The 26,682-nt window shown below is 44.0% G+C and overlaps 1 protein-coding gene and 1 long non-coding RNA gene across 5 annotated transcripts in view; one reads left to right on the top strand and one right to left on the bottom strand.

Moving 5' to 3' along the window:
- The window catches only part of LOC136311050 (uncharacterized), a 43,096-nt gene extending 26,589 nt beyond the window's left edge, over positions 1–16,507 (bottom strand). Inside the window, exons 1-2 of the long non-coding RNA XR_010726674.1 lie at positions 15,744–16,507; positions 3,901–4,037 (exon numbers count right to left, since the gene is read on the bottom strand). This is a non-coding gene — a long non-coding RNA (uncharacterized lncRNA). The remainder of the gene's footprint in view (positions 1–3,900; positions 4,038–15,743) is intronic.
- A 184-nt stretch (positions 16,508–16,691) lies between these two features.
- Positions 16,692–26,682, top strand: part of ATXN7L1 (ataxin 7 like 1) — a 272,109-nt gene continuing 262,118 nt past the window's right edge. For all 4 annotated transcript variants that reach the window (XM_066238539.1, XM_066238537.1, XM_066238538.1 and 1 more), the window contains exons 1-2: positions 16,692–16,887; positions 17,390–17,458. In XM_066238539.1, the coding sequence (XP_066094636.1) occupies positions 16,707–16,887; positions 17,390–17,458 (250 nt within the window). In that variant the 5' untranslated portion in view covers positions 16,692–16,706. The remainder of the gene's footprint in view (positions 16,888–17,389; positions 17,459–26,682) is intronic.

Here is a 26,682-nt window from a genome sequence, read left to right as displayed (position 1 = left end):
CCTATATTCACTGCAGTGCTATTTACAAAGCCAAAATCTGGAAGCAGCCCAAGTGTCCATCAGTAGGCAAGTAGATAAAAAAAGCTGTGGAATATTTACATAATGGAATACAATGTGGCCATACATAAAGAAGGAAATTGTACCTTTTGTGACTTCATGGATGGACCTGGAGATTATTATGCTAAGTGAAATAAGCCCATCAGAGAAAGACAAGTGCCATATAATCTCACTTATATGTGGAATCTAATAAAATAAACTGATGAATAAAATTGAAAAGGAGGCATAGATACATGGAACAAACTGACAGCTGTCAGAAGGAAGGGGGTTTGGGAGCTAGATGAAAGAAGGTGAAAGAATTAGCCAAAAAAACATATACATATAACACATAGACACAGACAACAGTGTGCTGATAGCCAGAGGAAAAGGGGGGGCAAAGAGAAGGGAATGGGAACAGAAAGAGACTTTGCTTGGGGCGACGGGCATACAATGCAGTGTGCAGGTGGTGTTTTACTGAGTTGTACACTTAAAACCTATATTTTTAAAAAATAATTTTTAAAAATTTATTTATTGGCCCTGGCCATTTGGCTCAGTGGTAGAGCATCAGCCCAGTGTGTGGAAGTCCCAGGTTCGATTCCAGGTCAGGGCACACAGGAGAAGTACCATCTGCTTCTCCACCCTTCCCCCTCTCCTTTCTCTCTGTCTCTCTCTTCCCCTCCTGCAGCCAAGGTTCCACTGGAGCAAAGTTGGCCCAGGCACCGAGATGGCTCCAAGGCCTCCACCTCAGGTGCTAGAATGGCTCCAGTTGCAATGGAGTAAATCCCCAGATGGGCAGAGAATTGCTCCCTGGTGGGTTTAGTGGGTGGATCCCAGTCAGGCGCATGCGGGAATCTGTCTCTGTCTCCCCACTTCTCACTTCAGAAAAAAACACAATATATATATATTTATTGATTTCAGAGAGAGAGAAAGGGAGAGAGAGAGAGAGACAGACAGACAGACAGACAGAAACTTTGAACTGTTTCCGTATGTGCCCTGACTAGGGACCAAATCCACAACTTTTGCATATTATGATGATGCTCCAACCAAGCTATCCGACCAGAGCAAAATGTATATAGTTTTGTGAACCAAGTTGCCCCAATAAATTCAGTTAGAAAAAAAAATTATAGCCTTAGGATAATTCTTGGGAAGTGGTAATCTATAAGGAAGCAGGCTTCCAGATAACAGAGACCTGGGCTTTTCTCTAAGTTCTGCAACAATTGTTTTAGGACCTTAAAGACACTAGGTTTCTACTTCCTGACATATAAATATACCCAACACTGGCCTCTCATATTTAGGATTTCTTCCTTTTTTTTTTTTTTTTACAGAGACAGAGAGTCAGAGAGAGGGATAGACAGGGACAGACAGACAGAAACAGAGAGATGAGAAGCATCAATCATTAGTTTTTCGTTGTGCATTGCAACACCTTAGTTGTTCATTAATTGCCTTCTCATACGTGCCTTGACCACGGGCCTTCAGCAGACCGAGTAACCCTTTGCTGGAGCCAGCGACCTTGGGTCCAAGCTGGTGAGCTTTTGCTCAAACCAGATGAGCCTGCGCTCAAGCTGGCGACCTCGGGGCCTCGAACCTGGGTTCTCTGCATCCCAGTCCAATGCTCTATCCACTGCACCACCGCCCGGTCAGGCAGGATTTCTTCCTTTTAAGGATATTAAGCTGGGGCTGAAGGAAAGGTGTTAGTGACTGTTAGGGCTGACCTGAAACCTCACAACTGAGGTATCCCCTTGCACCTGGCCACCTCCTGGGATCCAGGGACTGTTAGATTCCCTTGAATAACAATGCTGTTAACACACAGGGCCAATATGAGATTCAGCTAGCAACTTTCACACTTACTACTCTAGCACTCATACAAATGTAAGCCTGTAATTTTAAACAACACAGCTATCTAAGACCAAGTCATTTAAAAACTTTTAAAACCAGAAATGATAACACAGAAAACCTTACAGCTGGATACTGGTCTTGAACATACCCAGGTCATCCCAAACAGGTTCCCCTACTGACCTTCACCGGTCTCAGCTCCCGCCCACAAGAGGCTCTCCCTCGCCTAGTTCCCACTACCTGGGGACACCTGCAGCCCTCTGCTCTCTGGGAAGTCCAAGGCCTGCTCCCTTCCTCTCCCTCAGCCTTCACTCTCCCAGCTTCCTTTCCTCTCTGGGATGACTGACATGGAAATATCTACATAAAGTCCCAACCGCAGCCCACAGAGGTTGGCTTTTACAGATACTTAAAAGACAATCTCTCTCAACAGTTCATTTCCCTAAGTCTGAGATATTTGGTTTGGAAAGTCACCTTGGGGGAGGCTTTACCAAGATTCTAAGCTGGCTGTACCACTGGGTCCACCTTCATGGCGCCCTGTGAGCATAAAGTTAAGTCAGGTTTCCAATGATTATCCTGACACAGCCCGTGAGATATCCCATGACAAATGTTGAGCAAGGACACATATAACAAACTTCTCAGGAATAAAAAGCCCTTTTTTTTAGTGATACAGTCTTATGGTTTAAACTGTGTCCCTCTCCTCGACCTCCAAATTCCCGTTAACATCCTAATCCCCAAGGGGATGTTTTTAGGAGATGGGGCCTGTGGGAGGTGATCAGGTCATGCAGGCGAAGTCCTCATGAACGGGATTAGTGCCTTTCTGAATGAATCCCCAGAGAGCTAGCTTACCCCTTCCATCATGTGGGAACACAGCGGGAAGGTGCCATGTCTGAACCAGGCAGCTCTCATTAAAACCTATCTGCTGATGCCAATATCCTGGATTTTCAGCCTCCATAACTGTGAGAAAAAGATTTCTGTTGCTTATAATCTCCTCAGTCTGTGACATTTTGTTAGAGCAACCCAACAGACTAACACAGAGTATTCTAGATCCATCATAGAAAATTTCTAACATACAGTAAAACATACTATAAAACAAGAGTAATTACATACAACCGTGAAATTGGTGCTAGAAAAAACAGTTCAAGCAATGGGACAGAAAAGACGACTCAGAAATAGACCCATCTGTGGTAGGCAGCTGGACAGAAGCAGAGCAAGGACTATATCCCAGGCACAAAAAGCCACCAGGGCATAAAGGTGGGAAATCAAGGACCTTGCCCCCAGGGTAACCTTTCCTCCACTAGATGTTGCTAGTCATGTAGACCCCTTAGCAGGGGAATGAACTAGGGAGTCAGAGAATCATCCGTAACACATTGTTGACCGGCAATTTTAAGCAGAAGTTATCTCATGTTACCGGCTATTTTTTCATAATAGAGTATGAAAGTGAAACAATCTAAATAAACTTCAGTATACTTCATTTATACATAATGAATTTAAATGAAATTTTGTATATATCTGCTACATATTATATTTTATACATATTATATATTTTAGTAATTTTTTTGGTGTGGTATATTGTATAGCAATAATTGTAAAATTGTTCCATTTGGTGGTGGTATAAATTGGTTTGAGAAACAACTAAATAAAAATAATCATCATTAAAAAGTAATTCTGTCACTTTCCTGATGCTCTGTGGATCACTAAGCTCAGAAGTTACACCCCAAATATTTGAACAATCTTCCAAAGTTAATGTAATATAATTTTAAATCCACTCGTCTTCAAAATCACTTTCAACTATCAGATCTTAATACATTCCTTTTTTGTTGTTTTGGTGGTCTAATATCCAACTCATTACTGTCTTCCGATAAACTATGAATTTCTACATCACTATAATATATTTCAAAATCACTCGGAAAATCAGATAAAGTGGCTGCATATAATTCATTAAAAAGTTCTTCACTTTGCACTCACGATGCTGAGCTCCAGCGCTCCCGTGCCCTGCCACTAGACCAGACGCGTCGTTTCTCCGGCACCCACCTGCTCTCTTGCTCTGTGGTTTCTCCCCCGAGAGCACACTCCGACCCTCTCCCTGCGTCTCGGTTCTCAGTTCATCGTCTTTAAGGGTTGCGTTTTTTTCAGTCCTTTACCAGGGTTTGTGGATTGGGACGTTTGACCTGCAGGAAAGCATGGAGTTTAGCCCGGACTCCTGAGCCTTAGCCTAGTCCAACATTGATGGCCCACCCAAATCCTCACAGCTTTGCCCCTGAACTAGCAGCCTTGGGATGGGAAAGCCCAGGCCCTCTGGACCCTTAGGTAGAGAGGAGAGTAGGGGTTTTCCAGCTTTTTACTGATAAGGAGCTACTCTTTTATTTTCCTGAAGCCGTACCAAGGAACCAATGTGGAGATCCAATAATCACTGATATTTATAGGGCTTAAGTGGTTTCAAAGTTCACAATTTTTAAAAAATATTTTATTTACTAATTTTTCAAGAGAGGAGTAGTGTGGTAAGGTGCCACAGAACTGTAAAACTTAGTATTGGCAATGCCATTTTAAAGAGGAAAAGTCGGGCTTTCTGTCCTGTCCTTTCTTTGGAAAATGGAGGGAAAAGGATATAGAAGTCTCCTGACTTACAAGGACGACTAGGGTCATTTGGTTTTAAGTTCTCTGAAAGGATTAAGGTTATCTGAAGAACTCCCTTTCCCTTTCAATAAGAGACAAAGTTTACATACCACCCTACACTGATTTTGGCTCTCCCTTCTCTCCTGGAACCCTGAGATTAACGTGTACCTCTAGGCAAAGGAGGAGAGATAGACACTGAAGAAAAAAAAAAAAAAAAAAGTTCTTCACCTTCATGATTCGTCATGGTTGAAACTTTAGTAATACTATAATTGCAATAAAAACCTAAATATCAAAAAAGTCACTTTTTTATAATAAACTGAACACAACAAAGAAAGATTTTATAATATCCTTGATATGTGTGTCCAAACTGCAAGTGGTTAGAAGATAGTCCAAGTTTAGACAGCCCGACATTGCGATTGATTTTGTTTACTGTACCTTCGATTTTGCGGTCTCACGCCTGGAGGAGTGGGAAGAAAGGGAGTCCGCATGAGAATATAGAATGTTGCCTGACCAGGCGGTGGCGCAGTGGATAGAGCGTTGGACTGGGATGCGGAAGGACCCAGGTTCGAGACCCCGAGCTCGCCAGCTTGAGCGCGGGCTCATCTGGTTTGAGCAAAGCTCACCAGCTTGGACCCAAGGTCGCTGGCTTGAGCAAGGGGTCACTCGGTCTGCTGAAGGCCTGCGGTCAAGGCACATATGAGGAAGCAATCAATGAGCAACTAAGGTGTCGCAACGAAAAACTAATGATTGATGCTTCTCATCTCTTTCCGTTTCTGTCTGTCTGTCCCTGTCTATCCCTCTCTCTGATACTCTCTCTGTCTCTGTAAAATAAAAAAATTAAAAATTTAGAATGTGTGCTGTTTTTCAAACTTCGACCCTCAGGGTGAAGAGTCACAAATTCAATAACCCTATATTAACCTTACTTTCAAAAACTGAAATAGCTAATGCAAGTGCAAACACGAGTTAACTTGTGAGCGGTCAACAATGTGTTAAGCATTAACACCTAAGGATAGCAACTAGGCTTCAACTGTGTTTCAGCTCCAGCCCCGTAAAAGCAGCAAAATCAGACAAGGATGCCACTGCGGATGCCACTGCTCGCCTCAGAACCAGCTGCATTGATAATAACTCCCTGCCCTGGCACTGACCAATCAGTGGAGACCAAAGGACACATCTGGAGAGCTGATGAATGTTCTATTGAGATCCTCCCCTGGGGCCTCCCTTAAGATCTTCACCCTTAAAAGCCCTTAGGCTAGAGGACCGATGTGATCTCCTTCCTGGGAGCATGCCACAGCCCCCTCCCTCCTCCCCACCCCTTCCCCACCCCAGGTGTGTTTTATTTCTCTCTCTCTTTCTAAGCTCTAAGGAACTCCAAAAGACTTGCAACCAGGGGAGCAATGGGCAGGCACCTTGTCCTGGGCTACCCTACTCAACTTGTCTGTAAGGCCCCCGTTTCTCTGCTTCTCCTGCCCTGAACCAGCGTGGCTAGTGATTCCAGGTCCTGAGTGGGAACTGCGCGGAATTAAGAAAATAGACTTCAAGAAAAAAAAGGTGGGCTCGGGAGGACCTTTTGTAACTCCAAAGATAGCTTGCAAAAGGCGAGCCTCCACCCCCCTACCTGCTTTATTTATAAGGCAAAGTGAGGTCATTAGCAAATCAAAGATATCATTAAAACAAAGTCACATTTCCAAGGCAACCCAAGAATTTTCCCAAGTGTAGTAAACTCCCACCATACATAACATGGTAACTTCACAAAACAAAGGATAAAAAGAAAACAGACTCAAGTCTTTCAGAGGGACAAGGGGGATAGGACCAGTACGACCTATCCAGCACCACAGTTAACGTGGAGGTGTGGAGGAAAACAGCCTTTAGCAACTTCACTAAGCAAGTGAGGTGAGGGCTTGGGCAGACTGCTAGTTCCCTATACCTCTGTCCCCCAAAAATCTAAACCTCAAAGACCCTGTTGGCTTGCGGTCCCCAACACTTTCCTCTAGCACAGACAATAAATTCTTCCTTTATTTGCTGCACATTGTCTCTTTTTTTTTTTTTTTTTGCATTTTTCTGAAGCTGGAAACAGGGAGAGACAGTCAGACAGACTCCCGCATGCGCCCGACCGGGATCCACCCGGCACGCCCACCAGGGGCGACGCTCTGCCCACCAGGGGGCGATGCTCTGCCCATCCTGGGCGTCGCCATGTTGCGACCAGAGCCACTCTAGCGCCTGGGGCAGAGGCCACAGAGCCATCCCCAGCGCCCGGGCCATCTTTGCTCCAATGGAGCCTTGGCTGCGGGAGGGAAAGAGAGAGACAGAGAGGAAGGGGCTGCGGAGGGGTGGAGAAGCAAATGGGCGCTTCTCCTGTGTGCCCTGGCCGGGAATCGAACCCGGGTCCTCCGCACGCTAGGCCGACGCTCTACCGCTGAGCCAACCGGCCAGGACCACATTGTCTCTTGATTGAATTCTTTCCTTCAAGGTTTTGCCAGTAACACATGTATATATTATAGAAACTGAATATAGATGGCTCTCTACAGAAAGGATCAACTATTCATTATATGCCTGGCAAAATTGGTAAATGTTTGGAAAAACATAAAAAATTAACTCTTTACCTCACAACATTAACCAAGAAAATCTGAGATCTAAATGTAAAACAAAACAACAACAACAAAAATTGTAATGAATAAAGAAAAAATATTTTATAGCCTTGAGGAAGACAGTCTTTTTAAGCAAGACGCAGAAAACAAAAGCCTTCAAGGAAAAGCCCAATATTTCCAAATTGAAAACAAAAATGTATAGAAAAGATGCCGTAAGGTTAAAAGAAGAAAAGCAATAAGCTGGAAAATGAAATTATTTTCAAACAGATAAAAGATCTAAATCTAGAATAATGAGTACTGAGAATTTTTACAAATCAATAAAAAGATCTAAAAATACCAATCAGAAGATATTAATAACAACTTACAGAATGAAAATACAATGAACACAAAAAACTGCTCAAGAAGAAATGAGGAAAATACAAATAGAATATTTTTACCATAATATTGGCAAAAATTAAAATGTCTGAGAATGTTGAATATTAATTAGGATTGAGGAAACAGGCACATTTCTATGCTGCTAATACAAGTATAAATTATTCAGCTATTTCAGAAGACAATTGGCAGAACTATTAAAATTTTAAATGCACATACCCAGCAATTTACTTTTGAGTAGAAACACTCCCTCATGTGCTCAGGAAACATTTAAAAATAAAGAGGTTGACCACCGCATTTTTTTGTAAAACCATACACTTAAATGTTCATCAATAAGATGTAGATAAACCTCGGGCAGACTGGCTCAGTGAATCGACTGTCAGCTCAGCCTGCAGACATCCTGGGTTCTATTCCAGTCAGAGCACACATGAGAAGCAACCATTCAATTTGCCCCCCTCCTCTCTCCCCCTTCCCTCTCTCTCTTTTCTCTCTCTTAGCTACTTGCTCATCAAGTCTGTCAACCTCAGGCCCTAAGGAATGCTCCGTTGGTTGGTTGGTCTGAGTGTCAGCCTCAGGAGCTAAAAATAACTCGGCTGGTTAGCGCATCAGCTATAAATGTGGGTTGCTGATAGACCCTGGTCAGGGCACATGAGGGAGTCTGTCTCACAACCTTCCGTCTTCTCACTTAAAAAAATTTTTTTTTGTTAAATAAGATATAGAGCCTGACCTGGTGGTGGTGCAGTGGATAAAGCGTTGGACTGGGACGCAGAGGACCCAGGTTCAAATCTTCGAGGTCACCGGCTTGCGCGCGGGATCATTTGACTTGAGCGGGGGGCTCACCAGCTTGAGCGTGGAGTCATAGACACAACCCCATGGTCTCTGGCTTGAGCCCAAAGGTTGCTGGCTTGAAGCCCAAGGTCGCTGGCTTGAGCAAGGGGTCACTCGCTCTGCTGTAGCCCGCTAGTCAAGGCACATATGAGAAAACAATCAATGAACAACTAAGGAGACTAAGGAGCCACAATGAAGAATTGATGCTTCTCATCTCTCTCCCTTCCTGCCTGTCTCTATCTGTCCCTCTCTCTGTCTCTGTCACAAAAAATAAAAAGTAAAATAAGATATAAATATACTCTTCTAGAACATCTTATAGAATACTATGTAGCTGTTTAAAAGAAGGAAGTACGTCTGTATGTAAAAACATATACATGGGGTCCTCTGGTTATGACAGCCTCGACATACGTTTTGAGTTTACAACGCTCACTCTCATAAAAACTTTAAAAAATCAAGACATGAGTGTTTCAGCTTATGCCATTAGCATTGTACTTAGGGACTACCTCGTACTTACAGACTAGCCTGGAACAATTCTTTAAGAAGTAGAGAGGCCTGTAACAGATCCTGTATACTCTACATCAGCTGCTTCCTGAGATGAAACACCTGTAGCACAGGTCGAATCATCTCCAGCGTCTCCTGCATGTTCCTTAGGCAATCCTGATTCACCTGACCCAGTATCTCCAGCACCTTCTGCAGGTTCTCCTGCCTCTTTAGCTTCTTACTTCCAGTCGGTCCCTGTCTCCCACCTTGCAATACCCCTTCCACTGTGCAAGCCAACCACAGGAATAAAGGGTAAGGAATTTTTTTTACACTCACTTTTTGTCATTTTTTTCTGTTACTACTGTACAGTGTACAGTACAGTATATTTATGTCCTTTTTCCTTTTCTGTGGCTTAGCTGTGTTTTTATGTTCTAGATTATAATTTTACAACTGTGTTATGATAGGTAAGTGACTTAGGCTAGGTTGTGTTTCGACTTACACCAAAATTCTGGTTATGTCACTGTCCTAGGAACGGGACGTGTCATAACCCGAGGACACCCTGTAACAGCATATGTGGGAAAAGAAAGCTGCAGGAAAATACCTGTTGCACCTGTTAATCTTATTTATGCTCATGCAAGGCTTCTTTCTCAGCCAAGGATAAAAAGAAAAAAATACACACAGACATATCTTCACATAATAATGCTACTGTATTCATTTTTTAAACATACACACACCAGCAATATCATCCACATCTGTAATGATAGAAAACGTATAGAAATGGTATAAAAAATATGCCTTTTGAACTTGGGTATGGGAATCGTCTGGGGGCAGGGGACATATTCATATGTGAGTTTTAGAATTCAATATGGTTCCTTTTATAGAAGGAAATAAGTAAATATTTCTCAGAAAAAAACTGCAGAGACCCCACTCTGCTTACTATGAAGACAACTGTCACATTGTCATGCAAAGGCAGTCTGTGTCCCCACAGCCGCTGCATTGGGCAGTTCCTTTACATAACAAAAGGTCTTAGAGGGTCTTCCCTGAACAAAGGGGTATTCATCCAGTCCTGAAGTCCTGATCCAGGGGAAGTTCCAGGCAGAAGCCACAGAGGTCTCCACCAGTTGATGCAGAGCAGCAGCCTCGTACAAAGGAAGGAGAAGGACATTTGTCAGCAGCAGCCACATGAGCCCTCCTAGCATCCGAGGGTTGTCTGCCTCTGACTGGCTGCTGCTGTCTCCTCAACGCATTCCAACCAAAGTAATAGTCACAGCAGACAATTTTCCACTCTGGGCCGGGTCCTGCGCTGAGGCTCAACACCCAGAATCTCACTTAATCTTCACAACAGTCTAAAGAGAAGAGCCTTGGTACCCATTTATCAGATGGGGAAACCGAATTTCAGATGGATTAAGAAAGGTTCTCAAGCAAATGATTGAAGAGCAATTCTAATCTATGCCTGTCAATCTCAAACCTGTGCTTTGATCTCCACCCTGCATTGTGTCCTCAAACCAATTAAGTGGTTAGTTTGGAGGATTATGTGGGCCTTGTTCCAATTAGTATGTGTCTGTTAATGTTAAATTTGTATTTATTTATATTTAATTTAAGAATCCAAAGTGATTTCTAAAGAATGCTAAAGAGAGATGATCTTTTCTCCTGTCAACCCCCTGAGAAAGAGCAGTGGTCAGGACGGGTGCTGCCTCTGCCCCACTCTGGGGAACACAGACCTCCTCCTGTAGCATCGGGCTGGTTCCAAGGACCCCCAAGTGATCAAAGGCACAGATGAATCACCAGGAGTTTCAAGGCAGCTTGTCCTCAAAATAATAACACGTTTGCATTTTTCTGCTGTAGTCAGAATGCAAATTTCATGTTTTTGTAGTTATATTTATTGAGTCCATGTTTATTCAGACCTGTCACATGACTAGGGCCCAATATTAACAAGCCTGGAATGCCTATGTTCTTTCCTGCTCCTGTTGCTACCAGAGGTCTTTTATCCCACTCCTTTTTGATCAGGCAGCATGTGCAGGGACAGGGAAGAAGCAGGCAACCTTGTCTAACAAGGCCAGGGAGATAGCACACCTGCCCTCCAGATGGAAAGAGCTTATATAAAAGGGAACAACGTATGCAACAAATTTCCCTCCAAATTACAATTCTCAGAGAGAGTGGGTTAGAGAAATAAATTTAGAGAGAAGAGTGGCAGATGGGATAGATGGATTCAATTAAGGCAAAGAACATCAAACAATTCCAAGGATGCCTCATTTTAATGGAACATGTCATTTTCTTCTTGTAGCCTCCAGGTAACTCGCAATAACAGTCTAGGTAGGAAGTAGGGTGCACACACAGCGCTTCGACCCCAGCAGGAGTTTAATATCCTAAAATGAGAGAGCTAATATGCTCTCTTTTCAATAATGTGGTCAAACAGCACATGAATCAGACTAAGCAGGCTGTGTACTTGATGCACATTTCTACAGAAACAAGTGTTATTCAAATTAAATAGGTGTTTTCCACTGTCATCTTCATTGAACTGATTTATTTGGTCTATGGGAGAACTCCTTTTTAATTAAACCACTGTCAGTTTTTAGAGAAAGATAACAAAACAATAAAAATATGTATATCCCACCTGACCAGGCAGTGGCTCAGTAGATAGAGAGTCAACCTGGGATGCTGAGGACCCAGGTTTGAAGCCCCGAGGTAGCAGGATTGGGCTCATCAGTCTTGAGCACAGGCTCATCAGTTTGGGCGTGGGATCGCTGGCTTGAGCGTGGGATCATAGACATGACCCCATCGTCACTGGCTTGAGCCCAAAGGTTGCTGGCTAGAAGCCCAAGGTCACTGGCTTGAGCCTAAGGTCAGTGGCTTGAGCAACAGGTCATTGGCTCTGCTGCAGACCCCCAATCAAGGCACATATGAGAAGCAATCAATAAATAACAAGAAGTGCCGCAACTATGAGTTGATACTTCTCATCCCTCTCCCTTCCTGTCTTACTAGCCTTTTCTGTCCCTCTCTCTCTGTGTATATGCCTCTCTCTCAAAAAAAAAATTTTTTTTACATCTTTTATCTTCCTAAACATTAATTATGAAGGTGTTATACCTTTGCTAGATAGTTTTATCACATAGATATTATGTTAACATGCTTTAAATTGCTGCTTTGCAGGTCGATTTACTCCTATTAAGAATGCATAAGAGCCTGACCAGGCGGTGGCGCAGTGGATCAAGCATCAGACTGGGATGCAGAGGACCCAGGTTTGAGACCCCGAAGTCGCCAGCTTGAGCTCAGGCTCATCTGGTTTGAGCAAAAGCTCACCAGCTTGGACCCAAGGTCGCTGGCTTGAGCAAGGTCTGCTGTAGCCCCACCGTCAAGGCATGTATGAGAAAGCAATCAATGAACAACTAAGGTGTCGTAATGAAAAACTAATGATTGATACTTCTCATCTCTCTCCTTTCCTGTCTGTCTGTCCCTATCTATCCCTTTCTCTGACTCTCTCTGTCTCTGTAAAAAAAAAAAAAAAGAATGCATAAGATTTTTGTTGTCACAAACAGTATTTGTAACTATTTACTATTAAAAGGAATTCAATTCTGCAAAAACTTTGCAATACACATAGTTGACATTAAGTATAGTTGTGTATATAATACTATATATGCACTGTGTTGACCTGAATACTATACCCAACTGACCTCAATTTCCATCTAAAGTCAAGCGTGAAAGTCTAAAAGTTTGATGAGCAATGCTTTCTTTATTCTCTGGCTCCTAGCAGTGCAATTTAATTGACAGCCATGTTATCATATTTACAAAATAATAGGTGGGTATAGTTTCACAAAGTTGGTATACAATACCAACTATCTCTGTAGTCAGTGGAGAACTTGCAGAAGGCTTAGAATAGAAATGCTATAATTATACTCTGTAACTAACTGTTCTGATTATCAGTTAAAATGGCAACATATCCTGTGTTATTTTGTAGAGAAGCTAAATCACTTTTAGATTCTAGTCCATTCTTTACTAAGTTGCAAAGTAAAAATCCTCTCAGCTAGAAGAGAATAATATTTAGGCTTCACACTATCTTCAGGGTGCTGTGCAGAAATAACCTCTACTGGAGAAGCTCAGCTGGGAGAGTACACTAATGTTATAATATCGAACCATTGCCTTGTTTCTTGGCAATGGAGGTGCCCTGACTTCACCTAAGGAAAAGCCATCTTTGATTTTTTGAGTGGTTTAAAGTAGCTCCCGGAGAGGAGACAGAATTTTCTGGAAGATCAAGTCACTGACTCCCAACCACTGGGCCTGCATCCTGTCTTCATTATTTACTCCACATACCTCCAGGCGAGCAGGGTTGAAACAACCACCAGTGTGATGGCATTGCTATCAGTAGACTTGTTTCCAAAGTCACATTCTGACCTTGTCATTGGAGAACTCTTTCTAATAAGTAGTAATTGAGTTTAAATAGCAAAAACTTGAGTATCCAAAGGATAAAGATAAACTACAAAACTCAGAGTACAGGATAAATTAGTGTAAACCAGTTCCACATAGCTGGCAAAATGTTTTAGGAAAGATGATACACAATTCACAGGAAGCTCAAAAGAAGAACAAGAGAACACTGCTCAGACTTTTCCTTTGTTAAACTTTTTTTCTAAGTTTTTTGTTATCCAATCACTTTATATTCGAGTCATTCTGTAGTAGTTATCTATTGCTATGTAACAAGTTACTCCGAAACTTAACAATTTAAAATGATAAGCATTAATTATCTCACAGTTTATGTGTGTCAGGAATACAGGCATGACTTAGCTGGGTGCCTCTACCTTCAGATCCTCACAGCTGTGGGCCAGTGTTATGATCTAATCTCAAGGCTCAACTGGAGGAGGAGAAGCTTTCAAACTCACTCATATGACTGGTGACAGGACTCAGCACCTCACCAGCTATTGGACTAAGAGCCTCAGGTCCTCGTTGACTGTTACCCAGGGACCTTCCTCAGTTTCTTGCCACATGTGCCTCTCCCTAGGGAAGCTCACAACATGACAGCAGGCTTTTTTAGAGCAAGCCAATGAGAGCAAGATAGCAGCCACTGTCTTTTTGTAACCTAACCTCAGAAGTGACATCGCATCACTTCTGCTGAATTCTATTTGTTAGAAGTCATTAGGCTCAGCCCATCTGAAGGGGAGAGGATCACACAAGGGTATGAATACCAGGACATGGGAATCATTGGGGTCATCCTAGAGGCTGCCAACCACATCTTTCCTTGTATGCAAGACAATAGAGGAATAGATATCAAAATGGAAGGAAAATTGGAAAGAGGTAGGGGAAGAGGAAGATGTTCCAGGCTCTCATTACTTATGGCTTGCAGCTCTCTCTCTCTTTCTCTCATTTCCCCCAAATCCAAACACACAACATACTCTCTGATGAGGTGCTTTCTCTATTGAGTCTCTTATACCTGTCCCCCTTCTCTACCTTATGGGAGCACCGAAGTTCAGGCCTTCATTTCTTCACACTATCAATAGTGTAGCACTACTTTCCTAACCAGGTTCCATAGTGCAATACATCTTGGACATTAAGGCCAAAGTAATCTTTCTAAGTCATGCTTTCTACTTATCCTATGCTGCAAAAAGCCCATGTAGTGGCTTCCCATTGTCAAACAAAACCCCAAATCTTTAGGCTACCATTCAATGCCTTCCATAATTTGACCCAGGCCTGACTATACAAGCTCACCACCCCCAAACCCCAAGAGTAAACTACCATCTTAGATAAACCACACTCAACACCTAAACATACCACACTTACACACACCTTGAAACCTGCTAACAACATCAATCCCCCACCCTTGGCAAGACTAGCCTATGCCTTACCATTATAACCCCTTCCCGATTTCCAAGGTGCAAGGCAGATTCTATCTTCTCAATGGCACATTTTCTGATTGATCACTGCAAAACTAGATTTCAGTTCCTCCTATGAACAGGCACAGCTCTGAAACACATCATTTACAACCCAGGCCAGTCACTGTGTACATGTCTCGTTTCCCAAGGAGTTGATAAGTTTCACATCTTTCTTCTTCCTCAGTAACCACCAGACTGTATCTCCCCCAGAGCTGGGCTGGGTCTCCTTTTCTTCTGCTGAGGGCAGCTGGTCCATGACAGGCAATATTTGTTGAAAAGATAGATGAATGGATGGATGGATGGATAGATGGATGGATGGATGGATGGATGGATGGATGGATGAGGGGGTGAATGAGTGGGAGGGAGGGAGGGAGGGAGGGAGGGAAGGAGGGAGGAAGGAAGGAAAGAAGGAAGGAAGGAAGGAAGGAAGGAAGGAAGGAAGGAAGGAAGGAAGGAAGGAAACGGTAAGCACAGGGCCTAGCATATCATGAGGTCAATAAGTAATAAATATTTGTTAACACCACTAGTCCTTAAAATGAGAATTCTCCATCCAGTGGCACCTTGGCCACTTAGTGGTCCCTACATAAGGAACACTTCCAAACAGAGCAAAGGCAAATGAAATTTATCTGGGTATGACAAAATAAACCCATTCACACAAACATCACAACTGAAGACCAAACGCAGCTGCTCCTCCACTGCCCATCCTAACGCTGGCTCTGAGACACAGGATGCCAAGTGCAGGGAAATTCCATGGCTCAGCCAGGGCAGAACTCAAGTACAGAGCAACTTCAAATCAGTGCGCTTTACCATGTAAAAACAAAAGTGGTAAGAATGAAAAGGGTGCTGGGAAAACAGAGGAAAAAGATATCTATTGTGGGGGAATGTTCATGTTTTGGGTAAGTCCCAGTAAACAAAAGGATTTTTTAAAAGAGAGATACTAGGAGACCTTTTAAGGCCTTTATTGCATATCTCTAGTGAGAAAGGGGGAAATCTCAAATCAAAGAAATCACACGTGCAAATCCAGGGGAAATGGAAGGCTTCCTACCCAGCTGGCTAGAGCAGTTAACTGTAAAATGAATTCTCCCAGGAACCAGATTCCTGCGGTAGGTTTCAGGCTCTACTGCCGGCACAGTCCTCTCACCGTAGAGAGAGCGAAAAGTCGCTCCAGAAGCTCGGCGCGCAGCGGCGGTGAATTCGCCCTCTTGCTCTCGTGGTCCGGGAGCAGTCTATGCAGCGGTTCTCTGCTCGCCGGCCGCGTGCAGACGTAGAGAATCTGGGGACACCCGGCGCTGAGTTTTGAACTTTGCATGTCCCGGAGCCTGAGATGGGAACGCAGTTCCTCTCGCCCTAAACTCACCTGCTTTTTAGAACCACTTCCATCTACTCTCCGGCCTCAGTTCTCAAAGGAATCTGCAGAATCATCCACGGTCCAAGGTCCCACGTCAAAGAGAAGAAAGGGTAAAGAGGATGGTGACTGGGAGGCGAGGTCACCAGGGTCCCTTCCCTGACTTAGAGCGGTCCTTGAGGGGAGGAGGTCGGGGTTACAGACCTTCTTGTCTCCATCCCATTAAGCTGTGCGGAGGCGCCTCGTTGCGGGTGTCAGGGACTAAGAGAGGGAAGGACACTCAGGAAAGGCTGCAGGCAAAAACTTTCCGTCCTCTACCTGCAACTCTGCGGGAAAGACCACCCTTTCCATGGCCCCGGGTAGTGCCTCTGCTGGGTCAGCCCACGGTGGCCCCGCCCGGCCCTTCAGGGCCGCAGGGTGCAGGCAGCAGCGGCGGTGCAGCATCTCCGCACCCGGGCACGCGGCGACCTCCGCTCCTCGGCTCCTCCGCTCCTCCGCTCCTCCGCTCCTCGGCTCCTCGGCTCCTCCGCTCCTCCGCAGGCGGCGCTGGCCAGGCAGCACGGCCCCTCCCCGGCGGGCGCTGAGCGCCAGCCGCCTCTCTGCTGCCTCTGGCGGCCGTTCGCGCCGCAAACTGGGCTGATCGGCTGTGGGCGCTCGGGCGCCGGCGGCTCCTCCTCCTCTCTCCTCCTCCCTGCCTCTCTCCTCCCATCCCTCCCTCCCTCCCACTTTCAGAACACTCAATGTCGGAACGTTCCGAAGATGACGTCGGAGCGTTCTCGAATCCCGTGTCTCTCGGCTGCTGCTGCCGAAGGAACAGGGAAAAAGCAACAAGAAGGAAGAGCAATGGCGACACTGGATCGCAAAGTGCCCAGTCCGGAGGCGTTTCTGGGCAAACCCTGGTCCTCCTGGATCGACGCCGCCAAATTACACTGCTCCGACAGTAAGAACCCCACTGCCTCCTCCTCCTTTTATTATCCTGTAACCTTTCCATTCACCTAGAGCCACTGGGAAAAAGTGTGTGTGAGAGAGAGAGTGGCCCCCGGTGTCCTCCATGCTTCTCTCTCTCTCTTTCTAAATAAATACACACAGAGGCAGATCATCAACGCACAGAGAGAGGCCCTGCTGCCAGGGCTGTCTGTCTGTCTGTCTGTGCCCGGCTCCCCGTGGCAGCCCGCGGGGTGGGCTTTCACAGCCCCATGGTATATCCGTTTAAAAGGTTACTCTGTTGCTGCTTGCATAGTTTTTTTTGGTACCTATGTGGGCCAGGTAGATGGAAATCCAGACTTGGGAGAAAACGTCGCATTGTCAGTTTTGGGAAGATTTTCTTATACAGTATATCAATCTGTTTGCAAATAAACACTCCCTCCCCACCCCCCTTGACTTTGGCTTTTTTCCCCCTTTTTTTCGCTTATTTTCTTTTTCCTTTTCTTTTTTATCTGCAGATGTAGATTTAGAAGAGGCTGGAAAAGAGGGTGGAAAAAGCAGGGAGGTTATGAGGCTTAATAAAGAAGGTAAGTGGAGCTACTGGCATTTTAGTGTTAGCATGTGTGGCAGAAATCTTCACAGGATTTTGACTATAATGTGAATTGTTCTGCTGGGTACAGAGTGACTAAGGCTTGTCAAAAATTGAGCACGCCCAGGTGTCTACTGATTCTGTTAACTTCTTTCAAAGTATAAATACAACTGTGGGGGTAAAGGGGGAGACTGTTGGAGACAAAAGTTTACTGCACTTCAGCTGGAGTCCACGTTTGGACCTTCTGATACCTATCTGCCATTCACATTTTCAACATCATTGCCAAAGTTGGGGGGTCGAAATCTGTGAAATGAGGAATGGGGCCTGCCTCACAAGCATCCCAACCTTCCTTGTAGGTAATACACAACAGTTTAATGGACCCCACATGGTCCGACATTCCAGCAGCTACTTCAACACCGTCCACTGAAAGCCATTGTACATTGCAAACCTTTGCAGCAAGTTACATTTGCCCACTTTGTACTTGGTCACAGATCATTATGTAGCCAGCGGGGTCAGGGGCATCTGTGTGTGCAGCCCCCCAGCCAATTGCCCATCTCTGTTTCCCCAGCATGGAAATACAGTATCTGAAATGGGACTCAGTGAGTAGATAAGTCATCCCAGACTGAGGCAGGCAAGTGAAGCCACAGCCTGCTGGAACTGAGTATCAAACACTCATGGTCGTCATAAATAAATCATATCCTGTTCATGTTTGCCAGCCTGCCATATGTAACTCTGGCCTATGGGTTCCATGTGGAGCAACTCCAGAGGCCACTTTATGCTGAACAAATGGATGGGTTCATTTGAATTGTGATTTACTAACTGATGTCTTGTAAACATGGTTAGCTGAAATTGGGGGTGGGAGGATGGTGTAAGGGGCCAGAAGAGGTTGGTGGGAAGTATTAAAAAAGTTTAGCTGTAACTAGGCCATAGAAGCATTTCTCATCCCAGATGAATGGAGAAAAGGCCATTAGATTCCAAAGAATGGTCTCCCTCATAAACCAGGATATTATCCTCTAAGGCGGTTGAAACCTGCTTGGGAAAATGGAACTTATTTTGTGAATTGACACCTATGACAGTTGGTTTTCTGTACCTAATCATTTCCTGACCATATGATGTCAGGAAAATTTGTGCTTCAGAAAAAATAACATGGAGGTTAAAATGCAGGCATATTCAAGGATAGTTCTCTAGCATAGTGGTTCTGCTAATTAAGTACTTTGATTGGGAATGAAACCTTATTCTAAAGATGTTTGCCTCTAAATATATTAGTGTGATCTTGACATGTCTTTTGGATGCATGAGGGAAGGAAGTCAAGTGGCTTTCTTACAAGTGGCAGCTTATTTGTGCTAAATGTCCATGAATGTTGGAAATGGGAAGAATCACTAGAGATCGTTTTTCTTCACAAATTCTTAAGACCTTTAAACTGGCAATGGAACAGTTTCCATGAAAGAAGATGAGGTTGTGAAAACCTTTGCATTAAAGTTGAGTAAAAGTCATGGTATGGCACAGAATTGGCACCTTTCAGTCCTGGTGACCGATTATAACACAAAACTCATATTCTGCACCGTCCTCCCTGCTTCTGTTTCAAAAGACTCTTGTTCTCAGATTCTCTATGCCTCATGAGAAATAGATTCTTTTAAGGAAAATTGAAAAGCTCTTCTTTCCTCAGAATTCATAAGTGGTACATCCTGCTTATTATATCCTTTGTCCTGTAAAGATACAAAGATTTAGCTACCAATTATATGCATTTGCATTAAGGACACTGCTGTTCAACGTAACAGGCAGTTGCTGAGTTCACCAAATAACCATGTTTAGGCTGAAATCTCTTTGTTCATAGGCCCGATGGAGCAGACTTTGATGAGCACTTCCTGAAGGTCTTTCTGGCCTAGGCACCCAGTTTTCTTTACAGCTAGAGTACACATAAACAGAGTCTATGACCCCCTCCTCCACCAACCAGGAGGAGAAATTTAAGGGTTGAGCTTGGACTCTGTCAGGGGGTTTGGTTCCAGGACCTCCAGAAACACTGGTTGCATTAATCTCGCTGTGGGCTTTCTTGGAGTTGTCAGATGGTCTTAGGATGGAAGAGGTATGTTTGTGGGTAGGTCTCTGTGGGACACAGAGGGACTTAGGTATGATTCTGTTCATCTGTGTGTGTGAGCACACATAGTTTGACCATGATGCTGTTGGTAGTAAGCAGTTCTTGAGAAGAAATTCAGGCTTTAATAGCAATGAAAAAATAGCAATTGAGAAATGAAGGGAAGGGGTTGAGATTTTGATATGATTTTTTATTATGATAAACATAATATAAAATTTACCATTTTAACCTTTTAAAGTGTATAATTTAGTGGTACTAAGTACATTTACAATTTTGTACAATAACCACAACTACTCATTTCCCCAACTTTTTTATTATCCCAACCAGAAATCCTGTACCCATTATATAAATGACTCCCCAATCCTCTCTCCCCCCACCCTGATAATCTCTATTCTATTTTCTGTCTCTGTGCAGTTGCCTATTCTAGATACCGTGAATAATAATATATATGTGAGGTATATGATATTGGTATACATCAGCAATGTCTGTCCCTTTGTGACTGGCGTATTTCACTTAGCATAATGTTTTCATTGTTCATCCATGTTGTAGCATGTGTCGGAATTTCATTTTTATGGCTGAATAATATTCCACATACCGTATTTTGTTTATCCATCTATCTGTTGTTGGAGATTTGATTTTTCCCATCTTTTAACTATAGTGAATAATGCTGCTGTGAACATTGTTGTGAGATGAGGTTTTTTATAAACTAAGCTCAGGGAGGAAGGTTAGGCTTTGGAAATGTGAAGAAAATAATCATTTTGCCTTCTGTCTCCATCTGGCACAGCTTCAAAAGACACAGGAAGGACTTGCAGCCTTCTAAAATAACATGATTGTTATAATATAGTTCCTTCTCTGCTCCTCATCCCTTTTACCTTTTGTGCTTCAGTGCTCCCCCTGTATCGATAGGAAGTGTTAACTGCATGCTTTGAAATCTCTGTAACAGAGTCTTCACATCTATGTTACTATCTCATCCAATGTTAGCTAAAATTACAGTCAAGAGGGATTTTGCAAATACTTTTGAACCTCGCCAAATCATCACCTGGGTTCAGAAGGTGCTACTAATTCCATATTTGAATGTGATCACACGGGTTCGCATTGAGGGCAGCCTGGCATGGGGAAGGGATCCAGAGAGAGGGATTGAGTCAGCTTCCCAAGTGCCCACACATGACCTTGGGAACGTCACGTCCTTTCTCGGGGCCTGTTCTCTCACATGTAAAGTACGGAGTGAGGTTAAACATCCTCTGAGGTCCTGTTGAACCTCTGAACCTAAGTTTCTCTATTGAATGTACCCATACTTGAGATACAGTCAGACAAGACAGGCTATTCTTGAGAAAGAAAAAAGAAAAAAAAATCAGGGCCTCATATTAAAAACATCTTAAACTACTGCATACTGGGTTGGTTTCTTCATAATCTCTTGGTGGCAAAAATCACTGCAGCTCATATACAAGCATATTCTGCTGCAAATAGTTGTGAACGGTATGTGGCCTTGAGGACTTTGGAATGATTGAAGGTTTGAGTCCAAAACCCAGGGTGATATGTTCCGTGTGGAGAGTGAGTTGACCTAGTTCAGCTTGGGTCAGTTAGACACTTAGATTTCCTGAGAGGAGGGGACCCAGAGCCTTGTTAGCCTAATCTAAGATAGGAAATGTATTTATGAAAAAGAATTCCAAGTAAGGCCATTCATCCAGCTAACCTTTTAAGATAATTTTCTCTCTAGCTTTGTAGATTTATCTGAAGACCTTTCTTTTAAGCTAATTGGGAGAAAGCTTTATGAAATAGAAAGACGCTTCCCTTTTCTAATTGCCTCACCTGAACTTTTTTTTTAAGAATGCCAATTCATGAATAAGGAGCAGGGTGCACACGGCTCATAAGTGTCCTGAACTGTGTAAAACAGATAACAACAGGCTTTTTGTGCGGCTTAACAGAGATAATACAGAAGGGCTTAGCACAGCGGTTCTCAACCTGTGGGTCGTATAATAAATATGTATTTTCCGATGGCTTTAGGTGACCCCTGTGTTTTGGTCGTTCGACCTCCGCCGGGGTCGCGACCCACAAGTTGAGAACCACTGGCTTAGCATATAGTAAGCATTTTGCCTTTATTTTTTTAATGTTATAATGATTATCATCATCATTTATGAATGAAGCTAATTCTAGGAAGCTTTATTATTATAATCATTGATGGTTTTAGTTTATCTTTTCCAAACATTACTTAGATCAGAAAAGATAGACTATCAGAAATTTTTAGTTTTAGAGTAAACCATGTTATGATTTTATAAAGCTAATGATTTTTTAAAAACCAGCTTTAGAGGAGTACAACTGATAAGTAGTCATTGGTAAGTCTTATCAAGAGCTAGAGAAAATATTCAAGCAGTTGTGGGCGTATGGCTAAGAAGGGTTTACAAAGATCTTTCTGGGTCTGGGAAATCTAAAAACAATTTTTAAAAAGATCAATAAGTTGTTTTATCCGATCACTGAGAAAAGAGAATTCTTAATAGATCCTTCTTTGGGTCTTTTGGAAACCTACACTAGGTCCTTCGGGCATTTTTGTCTGTGTTGATGTTCCCAGATGTTTTGATTTGATGTAGGTAAATGTGGAATGCTTCCAATTTGAAATCTGTTCTGGAGCCAGTAAAATCTTGCTGTGACTGTAAGCATTTGCGTTCCTCCTGAGATGCTGGTGGAATTGGGCTGGAACACAATCAGTTCAGGTTTAGGAGTCTGGCAGTATGGCTGGATGGGAACAAATTGGAGGAAAAGATGGCAGCTGACCTGCTAAGAATAAAGTGTTCTTAGAATCCAAGCCAGGGGAGCCAGCGACAAGTGGTGGAGATTTATGGGAAACTGCGGTGCGCTACCCTTTATCATTATACAGACAACTCCTTTATCTATGCTAATAGGAGATGAGAAGACACAAATCCAGAGATTACACAGATAAACCTCATTTTGCCATTAATTTCAACTTCTTTTTCCATTAAGCCTACCTTCCTCCCCCTTTGCTAACAATCAGCAACATTTGTTCATTTTGATGGTTCATTATCAGCTCTCTTATCTTGCCCAGCCTTTGGGATGAAAGGTGGGAGAGATGGACTGAGGGTGGTAGGGAGGAAAGGAGAAGTAAGGGCTGGCAGAGTGAATAAGCTCTACAGTTGTGCCCAGCCGATGGCGAGGGGGCTCTCTGAGGCCAGGACAGCAGGCCTGAGAGAGGGCCTTTTCAAAACCATCTAGTTTTGAAAATATAAAGCTTCTACTATCTCTATACATACATGTATTTCTATGAGCCTGGGTTTTCTTGTGGAGAAAATGTGGCTCTGGCTCCATCCAAAACAGGATGGTAGGCAGCATGGGCATACTTTGGAACTCTATATGATGTGCTAGGTTCTTATCAGACCTCATTCTACAAGAATGATTTTTTTAATCTCTAGAAGATGTAGACTGTTACATACACACATATTTGAATACTTCTTATTTTTTTCTTTTTATTAAGTGAGAGGCAGGGAGGCAAAAACAGACTCCCTCATGCGCCCCAACTGAGATCCACCTGGCAAGCCCCCTACCAGGCAATGCTTTTCCTGTCTGAGCTGCTGCTCCATTGTTCAGCAACCGAGCTATTTTAGTGCCTGAGGTGGAGGCCACCAAGCCATCCTCAGCGCCCAGGGCCAACTTTGCTTGAACCATTCAAGCCGTGGCTGTGGGAGAGGAGAGAGAGAGAGAGAAAGGTGGGATGGATGGAGAAGCAGATGGTTGCTTCTCCTGTGTGCCCTGACCAGAAATTGAACCGAGGACTTTCATACTCTGGGCCGACGCTCTACCACTGAGGCAGCTGGCCAGGGCCATTTCTTGTTTTTTTAAATCATGTTTATATGTTATGAAATTCAAAAGGTTAGGCGTCCATATCAGTCCATCAATGTGGCACGATACTTGAAGCTTCTGGGTATCTTGCTTATTTTTTAATACCCTCTTCTGCTTTCGTGGCCTCTGTCATGTCCCTGAGACTGAGTGACTCTCAGTGCACCAGCACTGAGCTGGGCCTGGGGACACAGTGGCAAAAAGCAGAGCTCTGCCTCTTGGCCCTGCCATCCTAGCAGCACAGGCACTCCGAAATGCATGGCATCAGGTCTGTGGTGAGCACTCTGGAAGGGGAAGTTGGGCTGCTATTGGAAGGTGTGGCAGGAGGACCTAATCTAGGTTAGGGCTCAGTGGAGGCCTTACTAAGGAAATTTTATTTACACTAAAACCTGGAGGATGAATGGAAGTTATTTATGTGCAGGGCTGGGCAGGGTGGAATTAGAGGAAACATGAAGGCCCAAAGTGTGAAAGAATATAGAATGCTCTAGAAACTAGAGAGTGTGTAACTCAGAGTGAAGCTAGCAAAGCTGAGAATAGTATAGATGTTCTCTGCAGTGGCACGATTTCTCTAGGTGGGGGCTGTCCTTTGCATGGGAGGATGTTTTGCAACATCTTTGGCCTCTACCAATGGATTCTTCCAATTTGAAACAACCAAAATGTATCCATACATTGCCAGAACCCCAAAGGGAGCAAACTTACACTGGTAGTCACTGATGTAAGGTGAGGCTCGAAGGGCAAGAATACAAGAAAAAGATGCTAAGATATTTGCAGAAATATTCTGCAACTCTCTGTCTATGACTTAGACTACATTGCAGGTGAGGTGGCCCTGGTGAATATTCAACAGGTGTATACACAGCTCTGATTTCCCTCTGGCACCGGGCTACATTCGAGAGGGTCTAAAGAGAGAGAAGACTCCATCCCTCAAAGATCTCTCCCCTGAAGGTTTCCCAAGTGACTTGTCCAAACCTTCAGCTCTGTTCTACAGAAAACAGTGACAGTGATGAGCTTCAAGTTCTAATACTGGGTAACCCATCCTCCCTCACAGTGGGTATTGGAGACCCTGAGCCGTGATGATGGCCTTTATTATACAGTTGCCTCTGATGTCAAGAGCACCGTGGTGAAACAGTAAGGATTTTGGTTTAAAGTCATGTGGAAAATACTGTTGGCATTCTGTGCAGTGTGATTGCCCATGGGACTTGTCTGAAATGGGGTACATGTGACAGAGCAGAGTGGCTGGTTTCAGGGTTTCTGTGTTATGGATTAGAAAATAGGAAGGGCAGAGGAGGGTCTGATTCCTGGGGGCCTCTGACCTGTGTGCCACATAATCTACGGCCTGTCTGGCTAGACGTCACTTCTGACCTGTGTGCCACATAATCTACGGCCTGCCTGGCTAGACGTCACTTCTGACCTGTGCGCCACATATTCTACGGCATGCCTGGCTAGACGTCACTTTCACTCTAGCCAGTAGTGCACAGGGGCTTGCTGTCCCTGCTTCCGAAATGATTTAGAAAAGTTAGGTGGATTTGGTGTCTGTGTGGTATCCTGTGTACATAGTGTATGTATCCTTTGGGCTAACCCTTTGTTCATGGTGCTTTGTTTAATTTGTGACATGCTTCAGAAGTCTACGTAAATGATATAGCAGATACAGTGAGACCCTGTCCTGGTCAACCCCTTTTATCCAAGGACTGCCTACACAGAGGTGGCCCAGCATTCAAATCCAGAAACTATAATCCTTTAGTGACTACAATAAGAGTGACATCAACAAGATGATGATGTAGGTCATTCCTGGCTTTTCTCCTCCTCACAAGAAGAACAGCTAACAACTATTTATGGACAAGACACCACTGAGAAAATCCCAGAATAAGGGGGAGGCGCTGGAGCAGCCTCTGGACCACAGACAGAGACAGACAGTGTGAGAGGATGAGAGGTGCAGCCACACGCTGACCGCTGCCCTGACCCGAGGCCCTGCAGTTCCACCCTGCAGATCTCCTCTGGCCCTCAGCTCCTCCAGCGGGAAAGAGAGCCAGGGGAGACATCCAGCTCCTCTGGTCTGGGGGGGGGGGCACTTCTTGGGAGCCCACATTTGGTCTCACCTCAGGAGGATCATGAGGGGAGTCTGTGGGACTTGACCACTGGAAGTCTGATTGTGACTGTAGTAATCCAATGTAGCCATAATGGAGAGGGAGAGGGTTGGCCTATGGGTTAGCCTTTTAATGAGTTGCAGAAACTAAATATCAAGAAACTAACTTCCATGTCTCTCTCTCTTAAAATTCTTGGTGTGATTTTCTGCTGTTCATGGGCTCCCAGCTAAGGCTGTTTGGCTGACTCTCCTGCTCTTCAGTGGCAGAGCTCAGATTGGCCACTTCAGCCAGATGGACCTGGATTTGGACCCTGAGGCTCTTGAACTAATGATGAGAGCCAGGAAACCCTCCCTGCCCATGGGCTGAGCTGAGGCCCCTTGTCAGGGGCTAGACTTGGTTCACTCAGGTGCCTGTAAGCAAGGTTGGAATTCTGCTGTGGGGAAGCTTTTGTTTTCATGTAGAGGCTTTACCCTCCTACCTGTGGTTTCATAACTCAATTCTGCTTGCCAGTTTTAGGGATCGGGTGCTTAAATAAAAAAAAAAAGAAACCAAATAACTATTCTGTAGGGCAGGATAGAGTGACACCAGGTCATTGTAGTGGAAAGGATAAGAGTGACTAGGTGATGAGTTCTTTGAACACAGAAGCAGTTAGTTATCAGGGTTCCTGCTCTGTGAAGATAGTTGTTCCCTGAACACAATGCAAGGACACCTTCAGCTGGGGGTCGGTGGGGGTGGTGTGTTGCTGTATGACCCTACTATAATGTACCAGAAGGTCATGGAGTCCTGGGGTGGGGTGGGGATAGGGAGACGGGACGCCCAAACTGATGACACTAACCAGTATATGGAACATGGTTGAGACACATTCCTACTTCGGTCCTATCAGACCAAGATAGTATTTCCTCTTTTTAAGAGTATGTTGGATTCCAAAAGGGCAAATACTATATGATTCCACTAGTGAGGTTCCTAGAATATTACATTTATAGAGACAGAGAGTCAAATGGTAGTTGCCAAGGGCTGGGGGGAGGGAAAGTGGAGAATTAGTGTTTAATAGGTACAGAATTCTAGTTGGGAAAGATGAAAAAGTTCTGGAAATGAATGGTGGTGACAGTGAACTATACACTTACAAATGATTGAAATGGTAAATTTTATGTTGTGTACATTGTACCACAGTGCACTGGCAGTGCAGAGAAGGAAGTTCCATAG

The sequence above is a fragment of the Saccopteryx bilineata genome, chromosome 7, assembly GCF_036850765.1.
Source record: "Saccopteryx bilineata isolate mSacBil1 chromosome 7, mSacBil1_pri_phased_curated, whole genome shotgun sequence".
NCBI classification, from domain to species: Eukaryota; Metazoa; Chordata; class Mammalia; order Chiroptera; family Emballonuridae; genus Saccopteryx; species Saccopteryx bilineata.
The sequence above is the reverse complement of the archived record's forward strand: the minus strand, read 5'-3'. Positions and strand labels throughout refer to the sequence as shown.